The 27,937-nt window shown below is 37.6% G+C and overlaps 2 protein-coding genes across 2 annotated transcripts in view; one reads left to right on the top strand and one right to left on the bottom strand.

Annotated features, from left to right (window-relative positions):
- Positions 1 to 33: 33 nt before the first annotated feature.
- Positions 34 to 18,820, bottom strand: LOC131561239 (protein FRA10AC1). The gene is made up of 14 exons (XM_058810460.1): positions 18,709 to 18,820; positions 15,253 to 15,329; positions 13,202 to 13,294; positions 13,073 to 13,118; positions 12,180 to 12,256; positions 11,417 to 11,500; positions 10,863 to 10,947; positions 7,640 to 7,685; positions 4,887 to 5,000; positions 3,831 to 3,873; positions 3,258 to 3,382; positions 2,618 to 2,656; positions 1,290 to 1,374; positions 34 to 857 (listed from the first exon to the last, which is right to left on the bottom strand). Exons 1-14 carry the CDS (start codon positions 18,739 to 18,741, stop codon positions 815 to 817), a joined length of 990 nt encoding a protein of 329 aa, XP_058666443.1. The 5' UTR covers positions 18,742 to 18,820; the 3' UTR covers positions 34 to 814.
- A 145-nt stretch (positions 18,821 to 18,965) lies between these two features.
- The window catches only part of LGI1 (leucine rich glioma inactivated 1), a 28,879-nt gene continuing 19,907 nt past the window's right edge, over positions 18,966 to 27,937 (top strand). Inside the window, exon 1 of the mRNA XM_058810421.1 lies at positions 18,966 to 19,036. The gene's annotated coding sequence lies outside the window, so the exon portion shown is untranslated. The remainder of the gene's footprint in view (positions 19,037 to 27,937) is intronic.

Here is a 27,937-nt window from a genome sequence, read left to right as displayed (position 1 = left end):
CCAGTACATTTCTCAAGCAATATACAGGCTTTATTTGTAAATTCAGGATTACACGTGAAAGAAGGATTAATGTTCAGTCAATGGGAAGGAGGTCAGAAGCCACAGATCACATGAAAGTCACGTACATCTCCAGCAGAAAGCTGCATGTTATTTTTTACACCAAGATTTTCACCAACCAAACATATTTTTATAGGTGGAATTGTAAGACATATCACATTACAACTAAAATTTAAAAGAAAGTCACAATAAACCAAACTTTTTAAAGGAGTAGGAGAGATAGAATACATATTTGACAAAATGTGATGTTCTCCAATAGCATTTGAAAATATTTACAGAGATTAATACCCAAATATTAAAATCTAAATAGCCAATAAATTTAAGGCTATTAATTCCTGTTTAATAAATTAAAAATATAAATAAAGTGTATGGCTTTAAACTACTCACACAATCTTACAAAATGCTCCTTTACAAAAATCTGGTAATAACTGAAGTTTGAGATCAAATAAAAAGCAGTGAACTTCCTTGTTGTAATGTTAATAAGCTATATTCTTGTTTGTATAAGTTTGGGTGCCATATATATTTTGCACTGAACTGAAAAATTATTTCTCTTGTTTCAAGAGTATGCAGCCTACTACAGGAAATAAAGTTTTTAGATTTAAATCCTTCTACAAAGAAAATCCATCCAAATGGTCCATATGAGTGACTGTAGAAAAGGTATGCTGGCAGATAGGGGCCTCTGGAAAATTATGACTGGATTTCCAGACTTCCATCTTGACAACTCATGAAGAAAATCAGCCAACATCAAATGCAAGTTTTAGAGAAATAAATCTTGAAAATACTCATGAAACTCCTCTTCCCTGTAACAACAACAAAATATAAACATCAGAAAGTTCTGCTATGGATTTGTACCTAGGAGATAATCTTTGAATAAAAAAGTTTTAGCAAACTTCTGATTAGAATTATGAAAAGTATAGATAATTTTGACTTACTCACTACATTCCAATACCCTTCACATTTCCCTGTGTGAGCTGACCCTTAGGACCTGCCACTAAGATAATAATGCTATAGAGGGGGTAAGGCAGCACTGCTATGGCCATGGCTTAACAAAGGTTTTCCTCAAGAGTTGTGTATGTCCCCTCTTTAAATACACATTTTTAGGTTCATTGCATGGAAAGAGATTTGACATAACCTTTTATGTGTGAATATTCATTGCAACACTGGACAATTCTGTCTTGCAATTCTGAATGGACCCTGTACACTTCAGTAGCTGCAAGCTCAATCAAACTAACCGTGATTTTTCATCTGCTTCTCGTAGAGGACCTTTCAAAGAGTCAGCTTCTGAAGGACCATCTTCAGCACTGCTGTCATCTGAATCTGTTAAAAAATTTAAAATGTTTACAAAATAAAATTTAAAATATTATTTTTTAAAATTAGATGGTATATTGCTAGAAGCAATGTTTAATTGCAACCATGAGAATAAACAGAACACTTTGCATAAAGTGAAAATGAAAATGTTTTGCAATGCTAATTAGTGTAATCAAAAAGATTCTTAGGTATCACAAAGCAATGTTTTGGTCAAACATAACAACAGCCATGTCAAAAAAATTATCTTGACAACAGCAACATAGCATTTTTTTCCCTAAAACTAAATAATTACAAACCCAGATATACAATATAGTTTCAATTTATGATACTAGATTAATCAATTACCTTACTTAAACAATAGTTCTTATCAATTGTGACTTATCAGTAAATGAAATTATAAAAAACCACGGATTATTGCATAACTATTTCATATTAGTGTACAGGAATTTCACATAAGAAACTCCACCCCCCCCCCCCCCCCCCCGAATCTTCCAATAAGTTTCCTGACAAAACAAATTTGGGCATGGCCCAAATCATAAGAAAAGTGCTTCAGGTCTTCCTGTATCTAACTGGGAAAGCCTAGGGGGTGAGGACATTCTTAAAAATGTATAGCAGAGCAGTGAAAACAGTCAATCACTTCTAGACAGTCTGCAACAAGGACTGGCATGACCAGGAGATGGGACCTATTTCACAAAAAAAGGAACTGGAGACTGGACTCACTGAGATACAAGCAGTGGCTAAATGCATCCACCTGCAATAAGTAGGTCTCTGAGGTACTACAGGTGGTAGTTGGAAAAGACATTAATTAAAGCCTAGGATTTATTTTAATTTTTTTTTTTTGAGAAGAGTACATATCAGTTTAACTCCCTGAAGGAAAATGTAGCTATTATATCAGAAAAATACTATCCTTACACAGTACAGACTACACAACATGAAATTATTAACAAAGTACCTATTTTTGCACCCTCTGCTCTTTTTTGCAACAACCTGACTTCTCATTTTTCTGATTATTTTCATTCTGTTATCTGCCCACATTTTTATTTTTTGATTAAACAATCTCCTCTTAAAATTCCCTACACTTTTTCTCCAAGATATGTAAGTCATTCATTCAAACCTTCATATTTCTCCTTGTTTCAGACAGCATTCTTATCATATAATATATTGAAACAGACAGCTAATAAAACCAAGATCAATGACAACTGTCTATGATATTATACAACTTATTACAAAACCATAAAGGATACTAAAATACCTTTATCAGAATTATCTGAATCGTCTGAAGAAACCTGATCTGTAAAGAAATACCAAAATAAAAAAAAACAGTAAACAGCTTTTGATTTTATCTGTTATCTTATATTGTTTACAAAGATTTTTCTATCACAATCTATTACACTAAAGATGTGTACATGCATGCACACACCACATTCAGAGAAAGAGAGCAAACACTGAAATAAAAGGATTTTTAAAATGAGTGCAAAGGTCATCAGTTTGAGCCTATTTATGTCAACCCAAGATCCCTGGTGTAAAAAGGTTATCTAACATTTCCAAAATGCTTTCAACCCCAAAGCCTCATGGAATGAAATACTTCACAACCCTTTCTAGTATGCAACATCCAACGCTTGCACAAATTTCTCTTGCAGTGCATACTTTTCAAAAGGCTGTCCCTCTCTGTTAAATATAAGAAACTTATCTTTTTTCTGCATCTAGGAAATTTTACCTAAGAAATTTACCTTTTTGACTACCTTTGTTGCAGTCAAGAAAGTTACATATCTTTCTGTGTAACTAAAAGTATTTATACATAACAATATGTCTCCATCTATTCATCTGTTGCAAAACTCAGGTTCAATTAACCTGAGTATTTTAACAACTGAAGTTTTAAAGTTTAAATTTACCTTTACCAGTCTTTTTTTTGGACTTCTTTTTTGCTGAACGAGACAATTTTCTCTTCTTATTTTTTGGCTCCTTAGAGTTCTGTGCAGCTGTGCCTCTTTTCTTGCATGCTTTGACTTCTTTCCTCCTTTAAAAAAGATGAATGTACACCTCCTCTGTTATATGTACTTCTTATGCAACAGTAAATCTGAAATATTTAATTCAGTCAAATATGTGTCATATTTTCAGACACCTATCAGTAGTTAAACAGAAAAAAATTGATTCAGTTAAAAAAAAAAGTGCTATATAGAAATAGAGGAAAAATAATTACTGGGCTGAAATTAAGCAAATGAAACTTCTGTGGTGGTAGGGATGGAATTCTTCCAGCCTGGGGGTTTTGTGCTGTCATTAGCAGAACATCTTAACTCTCAACAGTGACAAGTCAGTGGCTATATAAGAACTCCAGAATATTCATGCTATTTCAGGATAAATGAAGTTCCTAATCATCTCACTGATGTTTTGTCCCTGTGTGCTGCTCATCATAATTGTAACTTATCAATAATTCAGTCCCCATTATTTTCAAAATATTTCATTACCGATGAGGGAAGTTTAGCTTGTGGGAACATTCTGGACATAGTCCTGAAAAAGAGAAAATGAGAACACTGCAGCCAAGAATCTGATAACCTGAAGCATAATTAACAAAAATACAAAACTAGTTAGAGCTAGATCCTTCAACATCAGCAGCTTTTCCTTCAAAGCACTAGTTACAATGTAATTGCACTCAGGATTGAAAAAATACATGATGAAAGTCTCCAATACAAACTCAGATTTTACTAAATGCGAAGGACAATCACAAGTTTAGCACTGGCAGCTCTTCATTAAAGAACTATCAGTGCTTCTCATGTACAGACATCCCATTTATGGATCCTTGTGCACAGATCCAATTCTTCTGCAATCACACTGAAGACGTGTAAATCTCTTACAGCTTTGTCAGAGACCAAGTGCTCCCATGTGGAATGTCTTGTGCACAAAAGGAAAAAGCCCCACTACTCACTCATTTTACATGAAGTAACTGTATAAACTGTACTAAGTTTAATTATCTGATAAACAGATCATCATGTACACAATTCTGAATGAGAAAATCACAGTCGAGACGTACGGATGGAAAATTGTTTAAAAATAGAACTTTGAGAATTCTTTTTTAGAAGAAAACTCAAATATTTAAAATAAAATCAGTAAAGTCAAAGATGTGCAAAGAAGTTGTCTGGTCCAAAGCCCTAAGGACTTCCAAGCCAAGTAACTGAATGAGCAATGACAATGTTGAAATTCTCCTTGCAATGCAGTATTGTCCATTAATCTAGAAATGCTTCTATGTGAAACAGCTTATAGCCAATTATTCAAATTTTATGACATGCTACTTATACAGAATAAAGTTCTTAATCTGTAACAACTTTGTCATATATAATGATAACAGCTGCTCTCTCTAAATCAAGAGCACCATACTACTACCTGTGATTAATTCAACAAAATGATCTCCTATTCTGCCTTTGTCATGAACTCATATTATTATCACTGGGTCTCACTCAATAACATTCAAAGTACAAGATACTTGTCTTCTTTTAAGTGTACATATCCTAGAAGGGCTGACTTACTCAATTTTACAAGTGCATTCCTCTTTTCACCATGTTCAATGTAACCAAAATTCACCTCCCAGCTCTTCAGGCCTTCATTCTCCTCACAGTGTTTATTTCCACAGGAAAACTGACCTGTAAAGAGTAAAAAAACCAGCAAACTGTGGTTCAATGATTAACATTAATAATATGGGGTTGTTATTTCCAGTTCTGCTCTGTTTTTGGTTTTCATTTTCCATTTCTTTCAAATAAAAAAACCCCACAAATCTAAAAATAACATGTAGATTAAGGAAATAATAACAGGGAACAACAAAGCAATCGTACTTGTCCAATATTGCCTATTTGCAAAGGAAAAAACATATCTGTGTTTTGAAATGTATGGATGAGAGTGTACATTATGAAATAATAAGCCTAATATGAACTCTGAAAAAATGAACATCACCAGGTTACATCCTATACCCCAAATGATTACTTAGTTAGCAGATGATGATGGATCAGAGGTTGTGATTCAGACATGCATCTTTAATGACATCAAATTATTCAAAGCATCACGTTTGTACAGTACGAAGATGCCCACATGCTTTTTATGTAACTAGTGTACCTGACATACAGGACATACAATTTGTATTCTAGTGAATATCCATAAATACCTTTCCTTTAAGAAAAGGAAATTCAACTTCATTAGAAATGCTATGTCAGCTTTAAAAGCTTCCTTTGGTTCATTATTTGAAAGCAACACTGATTTTAAAACAGATCTGCACATAATCAATTTTGTTTGCACCACTGAAGTCCCAATATTGGAGTAATAAAGATACATGCATTCCCTTTGCAGAGACTGATTTGTATGCAGAGCAGCAGAAAGGATGTGCATTAATAGGCTCACAAGCAGGACTGTTGGTGAACGATTAACCTCAGAAAATTCTGCTTAAGCAGCTAACTGATGGATTGGCAGTGTCCTCAGATACTTCAGTTCTGTAATGAAACACCACTTGCAATGCAAACATTTGAAGTAAAGAAACAAACCAGAACTCTCACTAAAAAAGCAAGTTTCAAATTAATATACATTAAGTATGTTTAACCCCACGTAAGGTATGGCTATCATACCCTATGTCATAGCAATCTCCAATATGATCTCCTTTCAAAACTTATGGCAAAGACGAAAGATGCCAAAGAAACAATTTGGCCTTTTCAATTAGTAATACATCACGTCTTCTTTCACTTATCCTAGCCCTTCTTTTTTGTAACCATGCAAAGATAGGCACCAAATGCAAAGCAACCAAATGGGAGTACTCCATTGCTGCATGCCCTTGTTACCACCTCCAAACCTTGGTAAAAGTGCACCAGCAGTGGCTCTCATCACTACTGTACATCACCACTGACCCATCTACAGCAGTACATACAATAGGTACATACAAGGCTAATGCTAACGCTAATTATCAGTCAGGTAGGTGTAGATGTGTTATTACATTTAATTAAGCAATTTCTATGGCTGATGTATATTGTAAAATAGCATAAATGACCCACGGGTGTTTTTAAAAGGATTTTTTGGAACCACACTTAGCACGTCCGACACCCGCGAGCGGGTTGGCTTCTCGCGCCCCCCTGTGGTGAAAGGGAGGATTTACCCACTCCTGCTCCCATTGCTCGTTTTTCATTAGGATCCCATTAAAAAGCTTGGAATATATAATTCTGCACTTTCCCCCACATTTTAAAATATGAAGTACCACATATTAAACATATAAAGCTATAATTTTTCCCCCACGAAGACATAAAAATAATTTACTTCTCATTTAATCTTAATTATCTTGGTAAGGTATTCAATACAGCATGTAATTTTATCAAATGTAACTATCCATTAATATAATGTGTAGTGCTAAATGCAACATATGACTACAACTACCTTTAGAGGCTTTAACATTTACAGTTCAAAAATACAGTTCATGAATGCATTTCTAACTGTTTGAAATATATTACAATACAGGTGTTTGCAGAATACAGCTGTTTAAACAACTGTAACTGAGTGAAACTCATCAGCAACTCCATGCAATATTCTGGCATGTGCATCCATGACTTCAGAAACCCACAAGTGTATGAGAATCCACCCCAGGAACAGCAATGCTTGACCCACCTCACTTGCTTGCTTGCTCAGCATGTTGAAAAAGCCCAAGCACCTCTGCCATGGAACAAGGACCACTGTGCAAAGTCCCAGCAACACACTGGTAAGACTTCTCACCCAGAATTAAGGTGCTGATTTAGAGGCAGGATTGGGAGACATGATAATCATTCCCACCAAAGCTTTCAAAATCAGTTTAGTCTAAAACAGGTCTCACACAAGAAACTTTTTAATTAAAGTTTTGCAGAACAGCACTGGAGAAACTGTTAATCAATAAATTATATCCTGAAGAAAACTACTGAGAGATTTCAATTACAGGTATCAAAAGCTGCTAATGAGGTAGAAGAACTGCTAGAGAAAAGCAGGTAAAAAGCCCACCCATGAAATTCTACATTATCAAACATATTAAGGTGGTGCTCATTACAGAAGTGACCTTGTGAAAATGAACTATATGCTCTTTTAATTGTAATATGTGCAGATCAGTGTGCAATCTAAACCTATGTAGCATAAAACAGGAAAGCTGAAAGACATGTCAATTTATTGTACATTATTATCTGATAAACTTACAGGTATCATCAAATATTATCTAACAAAATTATGTCCAAAAGCAGCAAGAGGAGCATCAAGAAGAAATCTAACATAAAATGAAAGACAGCATTACCTTTTCCTGAAATTACTTCTTTTTCATGTCGCCATCGAAATCCAAACTGTTAAGATAAGAACCAAAATTGAGTTGTGAATAGTCAACATATTAAGCACTGTAAAGACTAATTTCAGTTGATTGGTGTCCTTCATGTGGCTCATCCTTTTAATTCTGGTCATGAAAATTTAATTTTTTCTCTTTTAATTAAAAATATCTCTCTGCCTCAGCTTGCCAGAATAGTATTTTTTAAATAAAAATAGTTTAAGTATTTGTATTTTTATTTTTACGGGAAGTCCTCCATGCTGAAAAACAATTACAAAAGCAAACATATTAACATTGCCAAGTACAAGACAAGTTGGCCTAGAAATCTGGAAATGAAAACAAAATAATAAAATGTATTTTATTTAATGACCAGGTGTCAAACAGATTTCATTTCTTAGCAAATAGGACACACTTCCAATCTGCTAAGCTACAAAACAAAGTAGAGAGACAGCAAATAAGAAATTCTCTAGGAAAGTAAGACAACAAAGGGAACATTTCCAGTCCAGTGCATATCAAAGTAAAACTTAAATGCAGAGCACCCTCCTGTGCTGCACTGCAAAGCTGACAATAGAACTGAACTATCTGACAATACAGATGGTCATTTATCAGCCTCAAAGTTTGCAGACAAGATGCACCGAAGGTTCAAAGACAACCTTGACCTAGAAAACTCTTACCTAGGGAAAGTGTCAGGAGTAACAGACCCAGCACAAGCAAGAGCTGTCAGAACACTCTTCCACTGTCTCTACAGAGCCTCACACCAGAGGTTCACCTTGGCATTTCTGATTAAATGCAAACACCAGTGAAGACCAAGCCAGACTGATCATCATGATCATCAGCAGGTGAAGCAGCCTGGGAGCAAGAAGGGTGAGTGGGTCTGCAGCTCTGGCTGTGAGAGCAGTCCTAGCAGTGTGTGTGTGTGTGTGTGTGTGTGTGTGTGTGTGTGTGTGTGTGTGTGTGTGTGTGTGTGTGTGTGTGTGTGTGTGCAAATGAGTACCAGCAACTGGAACATGCCTGTGGCCTCAGGGGCTCATCTGATTTCTTCTGAGCTTCTGTTTTTGAGTAGGTGGTCCTGCTTATTTTTCAGATTCTCAAAGGAGATGCTCCCATGAAACCTTTATCCAGTCCTTTGTAAAACAGTGGTTGACTTCAGAAGAAAAGCTCCTAAAGAGATCTGAGCTACAATTTCTATGCAGAGATCTTTAGAAAACCAATCTAACTAGAAGATTTTGGCCAGAAGCAAACAATTACAGTTGTGAAAAGACAGATGAGCACATAAGTGCAAGTCTCAATCTGTGCAATATATGTACTTAAAACAACAGAGAAAACTGACCTCCAACTTTTGCTTTCACACCAAGTAGCATGATACAGAATCACAGAACCAAAGAACAGCTCAGGTTGGAAGGCACCTCAACAGACTACCAGCTTCAACCTTCCATGGGGAAGGGAGCCAGATGAGATTATCTATCACCCTGGGCAACTGCATCTGAAAAACCTCCAGCAATGGGGATCCCACTGTGCCACTGGGGAGGTTGTTCCAGCAACTGAATGTTCTCACTATAAAAGAATTTCTTATATTAAGATGAAGCATCACAACTATCATGCAAAAGGCCAACTAGCTGAGAAGCTTTTATCTACCCAGCACTTCTCATAGCACCAGCACTGCAAAGCAAAAGGCACAGGGGGCTAAAGATATCCATCTTCCAGTTTCTGGAGATGCAGAAATAAAAATTAAGGCAGGAAAAATCTGAAAGCACAGACTGTATTCCATCAGTGCAAATGGGATGAGCAGCTTATTTAAGACTTCCAAGAAAAAAGCCTGCTTTGAAATCCTTCTGTACCAAACACGGGCATGGATAAATCAGTCACTGAGAAAAATCTCATACTTTCTTCTATTTTTTCTAAGAATTTCTAAGAAAGGACTATCACATGATCAGAATGTATTTGAGAAAAGAAAGCATATATATTTTACAAATTGCCTGACACAGCACTTATGCTGACATGGCAATTCCAAAAATAGAGGTAATGACTTAGGAGCATAAATGGGAACAGAGAGTGACCTCAAAGGATAGACACACTTGAAGTCTGACAGGGAAATACTGTTCACACAACACAAGAAAACACACACAGACACACACACCAAAAAAAATCTGGGGCAGAACAGTTTCCCACAAAAGACAGCAAACATATGGAAACTTGGCACAGTAGTGAGAGAAACAAAATCTGTAATCATGCTCAAGGGAAATCAGCTGGGGGGATGGGGGATGGAATGGACATTGAGGGATAGGAAATACCTACAGGAAAATAAAATCAAATTTAATCAGAAAAGAAGGGAAGGCATCTTCAGCATTTTAGCTTTTGTTGATTTTAACTGCATTTTTGTATTTTACTGTCCCAATTGTCTTTAGATGACTGGTCAGCTTTTTTTCTTAACAGAGCTAAGCCCAGTCCTTGCAAATATTTACCAGTGAATGTAATTTTCAATACTATAAAATAGTTGAAAAGAACTATATAGACTGGGTTACTGTGTGCTAGAAACATCAAGACACATCTGAGTTCAGCACCAGTCTTTGGAAAAACACAATAGGAAATTCATGTATACTCTCTGACTAAGAAGTTAGTCAGCCAAAAACTTGGAAAAAACAAAGGCTGTTCCAGTTGAGAAGAAAACCTGGTGCTGGAATTGGGCTGCTCCTCTTGAGAAATTCTATTTATTTACAAGGCACATACAAATCCTGTTTCCACAAACAGAAAAGAACAACCAGCAAAAGATGCTGCTTTAGAATAGACTTTTCCAAAATTGTTTCTGCCAGCATTCAAGTAGAAAACTCTTTTTTAGACTTTTTTTTCAACAGTAACATTCCATGGGGTTTTAGGCTTCATCTACTGCTCCTCTCCAAGCAACCTCTCCAGCCTTCTTTCTTTAACCCCTTTGCATTTTCTGCCTTTCACACACAATGTACCTCTTCATAAAACATCATCTGACAGAAATGTTCCTATTCCCACAGAAGCACATTTTTGAGGCAGTGACAATACTTGGATTCAAACTGCTGCTTGTAAGTAACTTGACAAATTCTCAGAGCTCCCTTTCTATGGAAGGAGTACTAACATTCTGGTTTTACAACATATCCACCATCATAAGGCAATTTTTAAAAAAGGTTATACTTCAAAATCCAAGATGATTTACACTAAGGAAAGATACCTTATTTTCTTTGTATCTGCTGAGATCTGCTATACAGTATTCTTTGAACAATTTGTCATAATACTTCTTTGCAAGCCTCTTCTCCCTGAAACAAAAAAGTAATATAGAAGACAACATAATTTACTTTACATTGTAATGATATTAGCAAGACAAAGATATGTGGTTTCATTGAAAGAACACAAGTTGTAGACCTAGAAATGCAACAGATACACAGTCATTAAACTAAGGAGTAATTTCCATAAAACTGGAAAAATAAATATAAAATAAATCCACAGTACATACTAAACTGTATTTTTTCAAACTCTGCTTTCTTCAGAGTTTTTGAACGGTTATTTGGATCTCAGAGAATCACTATTATTTATTAGTTCTTTCTGTCATCAATTCATGTTGGCATTTGAGCAATATTACAACATGAAAGACCTTCTAATGGTCTTTCATTTTCAAATGCATCAAAGAATGATCAAGTATGCACAGTAATTCTTGATTAGTAAGGGAAACCACAAATTTAGTACAAGCAATCTAAAAATAACATATCCTATAATAGTTTCAGGTACCAATTCATGTCTGCTTCATCTTCTTCATTCCACAGGAATCTATGGTTTTCTCTAATAACATCAAGATCTGTCTTGTCATTTGCTCTGTAAAAGGACACACCTTTTTTTAGTACAATGTAACATTAAAATGAAAAGCCATCAAATAATAATTTGGTAAGCATCAATATTTTAGAGTTCTGATCTCTACCTCACAGCATAAAGGAATATATTTCTATGAAATAAAACTATCAAAAATGTATTCCCTGGCATACCTGTTCCCAAATAAAAAAACTCACAGTTGAAAAAGGCCACTGAAATTGTGGATGCCTTGATCCTGTCTGAAAACACTTTTATAATCTTTATTGAGGACAGTGATGTTAAAAGGCAGTAATGGATATCTCTAAAGAAGTTATTATTCTGGACAATGGATAGCAATTCTGCACATTCAGAAGTATTTCAGACTGTTATTTTGAAGATTCTGACAGATATTTCTCAATGTACCCTCCATTAATGATCACCTGTCATCCTTCCTTTTACATAACAAAACAAGAATAATTCAGCTCATGGTAAGTTCTTACCAAAAAATATGAAAACAAAAAGAAACAAGACAGTTTTGTGTTTGGGTATCTCCAATTACTGTAGTTACCATTTGTGACCAAAATAATTAGTAATTTGACACACAGCTACATCCATCTCTGCCCCCAAAGCTATGATATATATTCAACAGTTTTACAAAGCAGGGAGTTTTGAGGTCAGGAGGGGAAAGGTTGCCAACAGCTCTCACCCAGATCTTCGGAAATCCTCTATTTTGCCGCCATAGTATAAAATGTAGTCATGCACAAACTTCTTATGTCTTTCATACTGAATAAAGCAATTAAGGATTGTTTCAGAACTTATTTCCTTTTGCCACAGTTTTAAATAAAAAAACCCAACCAAAATCTTTTTATATAATTAAGAGAAAGACTTTTCTCCTCACAAACAGTTTAGTAATTTCCAAAAAACAAAAAAGAATGCAGTTAATTAGGAACTTTTACTTAATAACCTCTCATAGAAGCTAATTTCCAAATACAGGAATTCTAGGCAATTTCATCTTTAAAACCTCATTATTCATTTATAAAACCTTTATCAAAGATGCTCTGTATGCATATACACAGAAACTTGGTTCATTTTTTCAGCTGTGATTTAGACAACAGCCTCTTTGTACTGCAGTTTTAGTTTAAATCAGGTTTGTACTTTTCTATTATAAAAACAATCTGGCTACTAAAATGGAATAATTTGTTACATTTCTACCACCAACAAACAAATAAAAGTTGTATGCTTTAGTTTGGAAATGAAAATCACAGAAAAATATGTAATACTTCTTAGAACACTTTGGCCTCGGTGTGAGGCCAAAACAGAAACATAATTTGAAACACATTTTGTATCACAATTTGAGCAAAATGTGTAATTACTTATTCAGAAAATAAATGTCTTCACAAATAAAAACTTTATATATGGCTTCTTAAAAGATTTTCAATTCACTTTTATCTCAGCAGCAAAAAGAAGCTCCTCGGAGGAATGACTCAGTATCTGGTGCTGCACTATCACTGATTGTGGTAACTGAGAAATCCCAGTATTTTACCACAATGGATAACCTGTGCCCCATCTTCAAACCTGAAAAATGAAACAGAAGGATACAGCATCCATCGATATCAAGTGAAATCTTCTTTTTCTTGCTTCTTCCCTGTTAATAACAAACATGTTCCAATGAAAACTATCTTTCCATTAAGAGGAAAATGTCTCACAAAAGCAATATATAAAAGATACCTATCACATTCTTCAGCGGCAAATTGTCTGTGAACCACACTGCCTTGTTTTGGTTTTTGGAATGGCTTTATCAGAAGGGCATCTTCCTGTATTCTAAAGGTGGGAAATAGGAAGAAAAGTTAGTCAAGAACTTTTCATAAGCAATAAAATTTTCAAGTGCTAAACCTTGCACTATCTTGAGTAACAAAAATTGTTATACAGCTATTTTCTACAAGAATATAATGAAACTTCAGAACCAACATCAGCTTGGACTTTACCTCACTTGAAGAACAAAATCAGAAAGGCATTTGCTTCCAGCTGGCATTTAAAGGCAATTGCTTAAAACAGCAATTTGTAATACTTGTTTTTATTATCACCATAGAATCACAATGCTAAAACCTGGAAGATGCCTCAGTTTCACTCTGATATTTAAAGTCCTTTACAAATCTCAGTTGGACAGGAAAGTAGGAACAGGAAGGACAGTGCATTCACTGAGAGAGACTGACTGGCAGTAACCCTATTCCACCCTTTCATGCCAATGTCTCAACACCTCATTAAACAGCTCTGCCTCTTGTAGTGCAATCACAAGAATTACAAATTTGAAAGTCAATTGCCATGTAATGAACCATATTTGTCAGTAGACAGCTAAAATTATTTTTAGGGTTCAACAAAGTAATAAAAAGTTAAACATTTTAGCTAGTAAAAGGTATATTTAGTTAATTTCATTCATAAACTGAGATGAAGAAAAGATTTTTTCCCATAATTATCAGTGGGCAGAAAGCATGGTAATCAGAAACCTGAAGAAAACAAGCCAGGGAATTTGTTTATAGCTGTGAAATATAGGACTCTAGAAACTTAAGGTATCATTTACTCAAAAGGATCTGTAAGCACAAAATTCCCTTAAGAAGGGTCTATAAAACAGCAATTTGGAGAGAATTTAAGACTACTATTTTCCTTAAAGTAAAAATAAATACAATGATAGAGCAAAAAAGGAACCCACGTAAGAGCCCTACAAGGAATCAGCAGTTGTGTGCCAGAACAAGGATAACAATGGTATTTTTGAAAGGCTTCTGATGGTTACTTAATATTCCACCTAGAAAGTGGAATGGTAGAATGTGCAATGGCACCTAAATAAAATGAAATCTGAACAAAACCAGTGATTATTTTAATGGAGAATGGCTGTATTTATCAAATAAATTAAATGGCACAATGCATGCTATGATTTCAAAGATTAAAACATGATTTTTTTTCCCCCAGAATGCAATCAGACACTACAAAATCCATTATTTCAATTCTCCTACAAAGGAAAAATATGCAAGAGTCCTAGGACAGTTTTCAGAAAGTCTTCTTAAATAAAGTCCAATAAAAGAGCAAGGGAGAGACAAGAAAAAGTAAGAAAAGTACATGCAAAGTGTAGGCCAAATATTCAGTATGATGCAGAAAGTGTCAAGGTGTTTTGCAGTTCAAAAGCAAAATAAATACATAAACAAATAAATCAGTCAGTTCAGACTACAAAATTCCAGGTCACTAACTGTGCAAATCACTGAAAGTATTGGCCAAGGTCATCTCAAATAAGAGATGTGCAGGTGCATTTCAAGGATTGATCACCAATTCCCAGGTCTCCTCAAAAATTAAATAATAAAGAAGTAGCATCAGTTCTTCACTTTGTATCTCTATGTGTTTTGTATCTACAAAGCCTGCTACCACTTGGCCTTTTTTGCCTTGCTCTCCTAGCAGTTCCATTTGTCCTGATGGATCACAGTGGTGTGAACAGTGCTGCCAAAACCCAGCAGTGGATACTAATGCTTGGAAAAACAAAACACTCTGCTCCAAGAACTGAGGGGCAAATACACACCAGATGGAGATGGCAGAACAGCTCTTAATCAGCTGCCCCTGGAGATGACAAGCTTTGGCAAGCTTGAGATGAGGAGATGCAGAAATCAAAGAGATTGATTTTTTCAAAAACCATTTCAACACCAGACCTTACATGCAACAGCATCACCTTCTATGCACACTAAGAGGCCATTTGTACAAAATACATAATGCAAAGTGTTAATTCTGTACTACATTACCTTTTAGTCTTTTGCAGAGACTTCTCTCCACTCTCCTCATCACTAAAATCAGAATCATAGCCTCCATGGCCATGTGCCTGAAAATAATAGACCAGTCAATATATCTGCTAATGCAATATGGATATGGCATCATTACAAATCAGCACTGTCCATCATGGATAAATAAAAGACAGAGAGACAGAGAGCAAGCAAACTAGTGCAAATTCTCACATGTCTAAGCCAAACAAAATTCCACAGACAATGCAAAGCATATTCCAAATAATACAGGGCAAAGAAAGATCACTTTGTAAAATAGATCACTTTACAGATAATTTATATGCATATGTCCTCATATTTAATCTTCACACAGGTGCAGCAAACCAGAAGTATGATAAATACCTTGGGTTTTTATTTTCTAAACAACGTTCCTTATGTAAGACAACCATGAATATCTTCCCCAGGAGCTAGTCTTTCAGGGGGCTGGATGACAGCAAGTGATATGTCCACATTATAAATGAAGGAAAATGGGAATAAAAGTTTATTGGGCTGTCATACAACATTTTAGATCATTAGATCTTACACTGGTAGCTGTAAATCTGAAAAAAAGACCCAACTCCAGATGATGATTTTGATGAGGTGGCTTCTCTTGACATAAATACCTCACAGAAATGCCATGCTGAGGAGTCAGAGGTACCCTCTACTGACACCAACAACTGCTTTGTATTGTGCACAATATGTAAAACACTGTCTTCTCAAACTGTCAGTGAAGGACTCATTTTAAGATTTTCAAAAATCCCTTGCTATTATTATTAATAAACAAATACTGTAATGTTCCTCCCACTCTTCTGGATGCTTCTGAAGAACACATAACTCTCCTACACATATATATTTCAAAAAAAGAAAATCAGAACTTTTTTTGAACTATTTCCTATTTCCCATGAGACATAAAAATCGTCCATTACCAAACAAAACAGAAACAAACCAAAAAAGCAAACAACCCCCCCAACAAAACCCCAAACCAAATAAACAACTGCAGCAGATGTCTGCTGTAAACCATCCTCATGCACTTGCAAAAAAGCAGCAACAATGTAGTCTCATAGCCAGGTGGTTCTAGTAGTCAACTCGTCACTACTTTTGTTAATGAAGCTTATACGGTTTTTAGCAAATCTGAACACTCTATAAGTATGCAGCAAATATATTTGCTGCACACTTGGCCTCTAAATTTAAAAAATATCATGCTAATCTGGGAATATTTTAAATGGCATTAGTAATGCTTCCCAAATGAACATCAAGAGCTTCCTTCACACTCAACGCCTGGGAAGTCTCAGCCAACACCATGACCATGAAAGCCCCAGACAGATGAAGTACTGAAACAGGCGAGAAAGCTCAAATGAAAGGAGATTCTCACAAAGCAGTTGCCCTTGGATGATATAGCCCAGGAAAGGAACAGACATCCTCACTAACCAGCTCTCAAGTGATTCCAGGAATGATTCAAATAAAAGAAAAAGGGATGCAAGAAAAGTTACTCCAACAGAGTCATACTGTAGGGCTCTCAGAAGCTGGTGACTGCCTTTTGTGAAGCTGACTGTGAGTATAAGGGCAGGTCTGGCTAAGGACTAGGCTGCTTTTCCAACAGGAAAGCTCTTCACAGCTTCAGACATTCTTCTGAATCACTCCAATACCTCACAGATAAAAATTCTGTGAGTGAAAAAGAACACAACCCATGACCGATGATCACTCCTGACACTTGTGGATCACTTGTCTGTTGAGGCAACAGCGGGACAGGTGCTTCATTGATGCTGGGTTTGACAGCAGCAGCTCCAGCAGTGCTGGGTGACACTCACAGAGACTGGGACTGAATGGTTTCCAACCTCACACCTCAGGTCCAAGATGACCTGACTCTTGGTAAAACATGCCTACTTCATTTCAAGAACTCCATCAAAGAACCCCATCCATAAATGAACCTTGCCATTTTGGAAGGACGATGTAAACAGACAACTACAATCCCAGATAAGGAAAATATATTTAATATTTAACTGTAGAAATAGACAAGCAGATACCAAAGCTTTGTGCCTAACCTAGCAGATATAGACATGGACATGCACAATCAACAGAATTTAAAATAACTACTTTCACTATTTAGTAAACCCTTCAACACAAACTTTGCTTTGGCGGAATTTGTGAGACTCAGAATGCTTCTAGTTAATTACTAATACAAATACCAAGTGTTTTCTCAAAACACGAATCTGAAAACTGACTTAAATGGTGCAGTGTATTTTGCTGTTGCGCCAACTTTGATTTTTTTATTCCCAAACAATAAAACAAACTGAAACCACAAAAATAAAACAAGCACAAATATGCTTTGGAGTACATTTAGCTCACACTTAAGTAATCCAAACATCTTGGATTATTTAATGATGAAACAACTGGAGACAGAACAGAGTCCACTACACTCTTGGCTCCTAAAACCCACACAAAACACAACTGATGTCAAACTGAGATACCAACTCTCGACATCAATCCAGGACACTACAGACTGCCCAGCACTGCATCTACAGCAGGTATTTGCATCCAGAGAAGACACCTCCTTTAAGCCTCTCCAATGAGGTAAACACACACTTGTGAAATGTGTCCACTCTTGACCACAACATGTGACTGAACATGAAACAACAGTCAAGAAGAAGAAAGAAGGCAAAACAATCCTATAAAATATTCCCAACTCGTGGTTCCTGACCTCGGGCCCAGTCATGCCACTGTCCTCATAAGCCCATCCTCCCCTTTATCTGCCCAGCACACAGGTCTGTGGCGGTGTCTGCTCACAGCCAGATGTGACTTGGAACAGCCCTGAGCGCTTGTTTTGGTACAAACTATTTGGGGAGGGTATGAAGGAAGCACAGGATCTATAAGAGGACTTGAGGAGCCATCCTTGATGGATAAAAGATGCTGTGTGGAAGGTCAGAATGCTTCACTGCAACATGCTCTTCCCACCTTGATGTTGTCTATGAAGCTTTGCCACCCAACTTCGTGGAAAAACCTGAGAATAAACAACTTGATTCTTCCTTGTAAAACCTATTACAAGGCGTGCCTGCGTATACTATACAGAGAACGGCCCTAACAAAGAGAAAAAAGCACTCGCGAGATATTTCCCCTTTATTACAGCTATGAAAGAAAAAGTAGGAGTAAAAGGTAGCTAACAGCAGATCACGACATCAAGGATTAGAGTTTTGTGGAGCTCCACGGCCAGTCAGACGTCGCTTCTGAAGCAGTTCTTTCTTGCCGGCTATCCTGCAGCGGCCCAGCGCTGTCCCGGCCCGCCTGACCCTTCCTCCGCCGCCGCAGTGGGGCACAGGGACGGGCCCCGGCGGCCCTTCCTCCGCCCGCCCCGGCCCCGCCGCCATGGAGGCCGCGGCCTCCGCCGGGCCTGTCCCGCCCGCCTCTGCCGGGCCCCCTCCATCCCTCCCTCCCGGCCCCACTCACGGCCGCGGAAAGGCGCAGCTGCTCGGGCTCCATGGCCGCGGCGCTGCGAGGGCCGCCTCCGCCGCCCGGCCCTGCTGCCGGCCCCGGCGCTGCTGCGCTCCCGGAAAGCAGGGTAGAGGCGGAGCAGGGCCGCACCGCGGGCTCCCTTCCTCCCTCCGTCCCTCCCTCCGTCGCGGGCGGGCGGCGCGGGGCAGCGGGGCGCGGGGGAGGGCGAGCCGGCACGGGAGGGGAGGGGAAAGCCGCTCATCATGTTTAGGGGCGAGGGGAGTCTCCCTGCCCGGGAACCCGGTCAGCGGCCCCGGCTGCCGCGGTCTCCGCCTCTGGGAAGGTAGGACTGTGCCGCAGGGGCTCCGAGGGGCCTGAGCGCGCCCCTCTCCCCGACCCGGGTCGCCCGCGCACCATCCCCGGCGCTCTCGGACAGGGCAGTCCCTGTTGTGGGGGCACGGGCTCAGACGCCGCTGCGGGTGCCGCGGCTCGGTGGAAAGGGTGCCTCGGGAGGGATCGGCGAGGCGGGGGTCGTTGTTCGGGAGGGGACCTCTCCCGCAGAAGGGGACGCTCCGGGCGGGAGGCACCGGGACGCGCCCTGCGGAGGGCAGCAGCTGCCAGGCGTGCCCGGGAGCTGCGCGCTGCCCCCGGCGCGGCACGGACCGCGATCCCCTCGGTGCGGCACAGACCGAGATCGCGACCTCGGCGCGGCGATCTGTAACACTGATTGCTGCCTGTGCCAGCGGCTTCTCTCCTCGTCAGTCGCATTTTGCAGTTAGAACGAAAGGCAGTATGTGACTCAGTTTCCCTCTGAGGACCGGCGGCAACTGGGCGATAAGAATTTGGGAGCCCGTGGGTTGCATCATAAAAAGGAGCTTTATAAACCAGAAGTATTTGCTGATAAAGTAGCTGGGAAGCACCAATCTTCGGCATTAAGTCATCAGATAGAGCAATTAGCTGTCAATGAATTGATAGTTTCCCATCAAACACAACCTGAACTGCTGAAGTCTGAAATGCTGTAGTCCATCTGGACTGTGTTTCCAGTTGTGTTATTGATTCCTGGATAGTTAAACCATAGACACACTTAATACAGGGAAATATTAAAAATTTAGATACTGCTGCTACCCTTGTAATATGCAAGTTGTAAAATATAAGTTGTAGGTGTTGCTTTTCTGCAGTAAGACAATCACACACCATAGCTGACAGTGAATCTCCTTACCTTGGCTAGTAGATCGCTGTTTTCAGATTTTTTTTTCTCCTGACCTAGTGTTTGTGTTACTTGTTATGCCATTATTGCTGTGAAGGAATGCAAAGATGATGCTAAAGTGTCCCATGGAAAGGAACTGAGTGGCACTGTGCATATTTGAGTGCATGCAGTATTCTGCTGAAGTCCTACTGAATGTGGCCCATTTCCTTTAAAGGGCAGAGACTCTTTTGCAAGAATGGAATTATCCTAATTAATAATTTAAATATATCAAAATAAATAATGTATACTCTCAAAGCTGTAATAGCAAGCATCTTTTTGTTGTTCCTATCTTATGGAAATGACAGCCTGCTTTAGTGTGAATGAATCCTGACATGATTCTAGAAACTGGGCCAACATATCATTGATTATGCACTTTGAAGAAGAGTGGGAAAGGTAGAGGAAAGATTTACAGTGCTTGAATCTCTTGGCATTGCGCTGTGGCGACAAAGCCTGCATATAGAAAAAATACAGTTTCTGGGACAGGAAAATTATCTGCAGAGTCCATCTATAGCAGCTGCTGTAGATGCTGAAGTTATGTTATAAACAGCTTTCCTGAGAATAGCAGCTAGATAATTTCATCTTGCTATGCTATGCTTTTCTGATGTCTAACTGCGTTGCTTCAGAACATCACCTGACTGCATTTTATATGTGGGCTACAGTAAGCTACAGCTGGGGAATGGGTTTAGAAATGGCCTCCTAAATAAACTGGAATTTGAAACTGAATGTGCCCTTAGCGTTGGTATATGCATTATACTTTGCTCCAATGGGTGTATCTCCGTAGTTTAATTCCAGCAGCAGTATATTTTGACACCAAAAAGGCACTTCTCTTATGAGTCCCACGGGACTGGAAGATACAGGAAAAAGAACAGATGAGATGGACATAACTCATTACAGGGCAGGAGGTTTTAAGTTCGATTTCGAGGACTGTACAGCCAAACCTTAGGAGCACAGCTTTCCTTTACAAGTAAGTCAATCTGTGCCAATCTGTGCCAATCTTTACAAGTAAGTCAAGCTACCACTGAAGAGAGTATTCTTCTGAACTGGATCTAATGCTTATCTGACCACTCTTGCTGAACAGCAGAATTTAATTTTCTGCCACCCTAGCTCCTGTGACTGTCCTGATGTGGTGTCTGGATGAGTAACCCTGGTAAAGCGAAAAAATGTTAGGGATGGGACAGGAGGGAAGTGGGAAGTGAGCAGCAGCTCTCTTTTAGATCAGGTCAGCAGTAATGTGAAACAATAGTCTTAAATTACAGTAGTCCTGAACTTTGTGGTCCACAAAAGAGAAAACATCATTGTAGCTTTAACTTTAGTTCTGCCCTAAATCTAGAACGGGCTAAATAAAGTATGAGACTATGAGACCTGATGTATCCAGAAAGTTTAAATCAGACATGGTACATATATCATAGAGATGCAGAATTCAGAGTATACCTGACACATACTTACTGAGTTCATAAGAGGTTCTAGTGTAGATTTCACACCTTAATACCTTAATCTACTAACCTGTTAGGTATAAGGGGTTTTTCCTACTATCTAAGAAAAAATCTTGTTTGTTGCTACTTGAGTTAATTCTTAATGCCCTGAAGACATATATCCCCACAGTTTTCCCTTTTTGTATCCTGAGAAGGTGCTTCAATCTTTCTATACAGGTTACATATTGGAGAACTCTTACATTTTATTGCTCTTTTTCAGACTGAGTTTTCTCTATATATTTTTAAGAAATACAAAGTGTAGATGCTTACTCCTTAACAGTATTTAGCCAGGAAGAAACACATCAGCCTTCCTGCAGAAGATGATTGCCCCCTAAGATCTTCTGGTAAAGTTGTTTAAACTCAACAGCCTCTGATCTGTTGAATCAAAATTAGTTTGGTTAGCCAATTAAAAAATTGTTCCAATTTTTAATGAAGCAAATCAGAAGGTTTTGCCAGCAGGCTTGAAGAGGCAGCTACCACTGGTATGGAGAGCAAGGGCAGGGCAGTCACTGACAAGTACGCCCATTGTGAGCTATTGCCACAGACCACATTTGAGTTTGATTATGAGACAGTAATGTGGAACCATCAAGAATGCTAGTAAAACTGATATTTGTCCTGTTTAATCTTTCCTCTTTCTCCATTAAGTCAGTTCTTCTGTTGACACATGAAGAAATTATTTTCTAATGCTATTTGATATTGGCACCTTCCTATCTCCTACATGTCTGTGAAGTAAGTTGCCAAATCATTTATTTTTGTGTCTTTTGTACGAACAGTACTTTGGCATCTGTCATGTTCCTGATTTTTATCCTCTCCTATTTGAAACCCACTAGTAATTTGTAGAAAAAGCAAGTAAAGCTAAAAATGGACGTTCACGTATGCCAGTAACATCACATCCAGCAACTGTAGCTCTTTTTCATTTAGCTGTACCCGTGTACAACTTCAGGGATGTGCTGTGCCTCCCAACAAGTCCTGAGGAAGGTATACACTACAGTCAGGCAGCTGATTCCCAAGCTTAGCACTTCCTGACAGTCAGGGAAAACCAGTGGGGCTGTACATGAGAGGCAGAGCCTCAGGCTCACCAGTTCACATCACAGGTACTGGTAGCTCCAAACTAGTCATCAATGATATTGTGTAATCATCTAGAGGCTTTGTGGAGATAGCAGGCAGTGCATACCTGGTTTGTCAAATTCAATAAATGGTGTGTTCCACTTTTTTTTCTCATACACAGAATATTAAACAGGAATCTTAACTAGCCACTAGATGTCAATGTTGCTGTGCTAAAGGGCAAATGCAGTTTTATTTGTTTGGCTGATAAAGTAATTTCATCCTGAAAAGAACTTCTATATTTAAAGATATTTCCAGTATAGGGTCAGTTACAAAAAATAATCATGGACAAGCCCATGCTAGGTCCATTATTTGTGTAGTTTTATGATATTTTGAAGTTGCAATTAGCTTTTCTGTGTATAATCATTGTTAGAAAGGTGCCTTTGAAAAATAGTGTCTGATTTACCATCAGTTTCCTTCCTTGTTCTAAAATCCAAGACCTTTGTAGAAGTAGCCACAATCATTGTATTGCATTTCACTTGTTAATAAGATAAAATAGAGATAATGAATAGATTAGAATAGAATAGAATAGAATAGAATAGAATAGAATAGAATAGAATAGAATAGAATGTATATCTAATCTTATTGTAAGAGTTTTTGAATTTCCTGAATTCCAGGTATCCATAGACGTTTTCCTCTTAATTATTTCTGTTTAACACCATTGGATATCAGTGTCAGATACATTGTATGGAGACAATTTCTAGAACACCAAGACTTCCAATATGATAGGCAATTTGAAATTTTGGAAGTGTGTATGTCTAAAGGCAGATCTGACAGACGATAGCATTTTAGAAGGATACACGAGATAGAATTTGACCCATGGACCTTTGTTATTCCTGGCTCCTCTACCTCCAGGGTGAACTAATCACTGCCAGTCTCCACAACTACTTACTGCCTGGTGCACTGAAGGTGCTGGTTGTATTGTATTGTCTGTCTACAGAGCATTTATTTTGAGACCAAAGTTTGAAAATTGTTTTCATAAACAGTTATGGAAAACTGAAGAAGACAACAGCGCACATCTTGAATTCAGATTAGCTTGTTCTGCTGTTAGGATGAAAACAAATCTCAAAGGCTCATATTAAAAATATAGTTGAAACCTCCTGTTGATCTGAAAATCTCCCAAGAAGTCAAAGATGTGGAAATTGCACCCTCATTCTTAGCTGATTAACTTGGTAAACAGAATCCCTGTTTAGGCCACAATGTTAGAAAATAGAGCCTAAATAACCTGATTTATTCCCTTAGCTCCACCTCCTATGATATATGCATATAAGGCCTCTCAACTTCATACACAATTCACAAGATTTTTTTTATTACTGTTGACAGAAGAGCAGCCTTAGTCTTCATTATCATGGACTGAAGTAGTTGAAGTCCTGCCCCGCAGTTTATTTGATGGTAGCATTACTTCCACTCTTAACATGCCAAAGAATCACAGATACACTATGGAGGAACTATAACTGTTTTAATTCCTAATACCTATTTAGTTTTATTGCCTATGAGTACAGAATTATGTAAGAATCTTATAATAATATCTTGAAAACCAGATTGCTCCATTAATTCATTTTGTTGTAATTAAGGGAACACTCAAAGCATCAACTTTGTTCCTAAAACTTCTGTGTACTTCAAAAAATTTAATTAAAATAAAGTTTTCTGCAAGTCTTTGTTAAGATGTATAGTGTAAATAATAGCAGTATGATCATGTAAAGACTAACTTAGTTATGGAAATAATAAATCAGACTTTGATAAAAAATAATACTTAGAATCAACCCCCCATATTATCTTTAAAGCTTGGGCTTATTTTTGCAAAATGTACAGAATTTTACTAAATAAATCCCCTAGAGATATATTCTGTAGACTCCTGTCTAGTGTCTTTAATCATCACTGCTAGTTCCACATTTGTTTTGTGGCAGGTGATTTTTGTCTCCAGAGCTTAGTCTGGCAACTCTGCTCAGAAAAAAGCTCACTACCTCACTATGCATGTAGGCATGCATAAACTTGAGCAGGGATTTCAGCCTATCAGGAATTTAATTTAAAAGTAATTATCAGTATGTACAAAATACTACTTCTTAGTTTTATCAACCTGCACTTAAGTAAGTGGAATACAGAAACTAACTCCTCTACCATGTTCCAGTTTTCATTTTAGAAAGGAGGAGATTTTAGAAGTTCATTATGCTTAAATACCCTGAAGTATGAACTATTTCCTAAGAGAGCAAAGAATGCCTAATCTTACTTTTATGGCTAGATCTGCTTTGGTGGAAAGTGACTGATGGCATCCAATTACGTAAATACAAGAGAAAGGCAAATTTGTTTTTCCAGTTTGATATCAGAGTTATTATATAAGATTAAAAAATCATAGAAAATAATAAGCAAGAGAAGGAAAATCTAGTAATGTGGAAATAAATAAAAGAAAACAACTGACAAGCAATGTGCTTATTTTCCTTAAATTACATTGTTTCCCACTGGATTTTTTGGAAGGGGAAAAAAGAGAATACATGAGCAAAGTTACAGTTTGAACATTGCATTTTTAAACCATAGTGGAAAAGATATGTGTTCCCTCTTTTCCCAAGGTGCATTTTTATCCATAATGTCTACCATGTTTATATATTCATAATACGAGAATTGAGGAAAGGTACAAATCATTGTCAGGGAATGTTTTCTGAAGTCTTCTGTATAAAAAGGTGGCAGACAAGCCACTGTCATCTGAATCATGCAAGCAGTTAAGCACTGTTTTGTACCCAGCATTCTATGTAACCTGGAATAGAAAGGTCTGAGTCTGAGATATGATGTTAATAGAGATGTACAGTCTCATTCCTGCTAACACGTTCCAAAAACACATGTTTTTTACACATGTGTTTCATCTTTACTTAGAAGTTGAGCTCTTAACTCAGCAATCCAGAAGGCCAGTTGTGAAAACTGTACTGTGGAGCTGCTCAGATGAATTCATCACAGTGTTTTCCACTGGTTGTCCTTAAGCAGTGAAAATAAATCAGAGATTATTTGCAATATACAGTGCTGCAGGCAGGTGTTTGGAATCTCACAGTCCAATTTAAAAAAAAAACCTAAAGTATTAGAGCATAATATAATGTAGTGATGGCAGAACTGGCCATCACTTTATTTTACTAGTTCAGTGGGATTACATAGTAAAGCATTACAGTAGCTGCATGTAAAGGCTGTTAGTACCAGGTTGAGGTGATCAGTACCTGGTCCTTCAGTGAAAACTGAAGGATACAGGGATATAAAAATGCTGCTCTGAGCACTGAAGTAGGATGAATCAGTTAAAAATTCCTATTTCACAGTTTTTGATGAACGTGCTTATAGAGTACTGCTGTGAGACCTCATTTAATTAATAATATCATGAGCCATTCTGCTAGAACTGAGCTTTTATTAGTAAAAATATACTACTGATCGCCAGGGTTTGGAAATAATAGAGATTATATTTCAAATTAAATACAATTTTAAGTTATTTAATCACTAGTATCATTAAGACATGAAGTACTGAAACACTATCAACCTTTCTATTGAAAGTGTTTCCAGGACACTATTCATTCCATGGCACCTAAGTGGAATGGGAAAGATAATTATCCTAAATGGCAACCATTAGTCTAACTTGGTTACAAATATCAAGTTACGATATTTATAGCCAGCAACACTGAGCTGTGCAATATCCACAACTCTAGAAGTAAAAATGTCAGACTCAAAAACACAGAGGAAAGTTATCTATTTCAAGTAAAAATAAATATTGCAGCTTGTACCCTAGGGGAGATCCTGCTACTTGCTGAAACCACATTCAATTTGCAAGTGTAAGTCAAAATGTTAACAGTTACATATCTAGATGACTGCCTTTCTTGAATGGAAACAAAACCACATGGAAGATAAGGGTCAGGATGTGAAGTGAGATCTGAGTGAAAAACATTTTCTTTAGCATTTCATAAAGCATTCTGTCAAGTTTGCATTACACTGTCCTTAAATATTCTGCTCATAAAAGATGGATTGTGTTATTTAGATTTATATTAGAGTCTGTTTTAATACTTTTTATCAATCTTGGTTTAGTAAATCCATGCCACTCTTTTCCTGTAAAACTTTTATTTGAACCTCAGCCTTAACAGAGTATTTGGCGGGTTTCTATAATATGAGTCTGTTAATGAAAGGAAAATACTATTCTGACTACCTCATTTATCTTAGATATCGTCATCATCCAGCCACAAATGTTAAGAACTAGAAAAAGTAAGACTAGAGAAGCACTTTGATATTTTCTTACTTGAAAACATCAATACCCACAGAAAAATATGCCCATACAACAGAATACTAAATTATTCTCCCAGTTAAAAAGAAGCTAGTATATGAATATTAGCTTCATAATTATATGAATACTGTTGTACTGTGATCTAACACTACGGTGTGAAAAACAAAGCCTTAAACTTATGATGACATTCATGATTTGTATTGATTTGCAGTTCATTCCAGCCTTAAGAACAACACAAATACCCCACCCTTGTAGCCTCAGAGCCTTTGTGAAGGGGCATCACAGCCCTGGTTGCAGATGCCCATCACATGCATCCCCACGGATCCTCAGCAAGGAGGGATTTAGCTGCCTTTGGAACATCACCCATTCTGAATCTATAGCAACCCTCCTCTAATATGCAAAGCTATTTTTAGCATCAGGGCAGCCTTGAAAGCAGCAGGTAAAGCATGAAAAGAATGAATAAGTGGTTTTGGTACTCGCCTGTGAATAGAAGCTATATATAGCTCCTGAGAGAGATCTTAATATATATGTGTATATATAATGTGCATATGAAGGGATATCTGCCTCCCTGAGAGGGAAGCAGGGGTGTCAGAAACATAGAGTAGGCTATGAACAAATTATTACTATTTGTGACCTGAGCTGTTATCTAAAGTAATTATTTCCAATTGTTCTATTTAAGAAAATAAATTGTTAATGGAATTGGGTATCTTTGATCCAGTCTTTATTTGCAATGAATGTATAGGCTTAATTTCCCTAAGTGAAGAGAAAATTGAACAGCAGGAGACTATTTGCAGTTCCAAGCTCTTTTCAGCCATTACTTGCTCCAAGAAATTCTCTAGCGAATTTCTCAGGTCTCCCTTTCCATGCCTAGGAGCCAACATCTCAGTTTCTGTGATGTTAGCTGTTCTCTTGAGTTCTCACACCTGTCTTTTTTTTTTAATCCTTGTCTTTTACTCTTATATATTCATCCATTTGCTTCTAAAAAAAATCTTGGGAAAAAAGGCCACATGTGCCTTTGTTTAATCAGTACTGTGTGCCATTTATTTAGCTGGGGAGCTATGCTGCTTCATGAAGGAGCTGATTACTTCTTACTGATGTGTTATATTGAGGCTGGGAATTAGGCCCTCCAGTTTTAATGACTCTTTGCCTAAATCACAAGGGCAGCAACAGTGGAAACTTACA

This window comes from Ammospiza caudacuta, chromosome 9 (assembly GCF_027887145.1).
Source record: "Ammospiza caudacuta isolate bAmmCau1 chromosome 9, bAmmCau1.pri, whole genome shotgun sequence".
NCBI classification, from domain to species: Eukaryota; Metazoa; Chordata; class Aves; order Passeriformes; family Passerellidae; genus Ammospiza; species Ammospiza caudacuta.
Note: the sequence above shows the minus strand (reverse complement) of the source record. Positions and strands in the feature narration are given on the sequence as shown.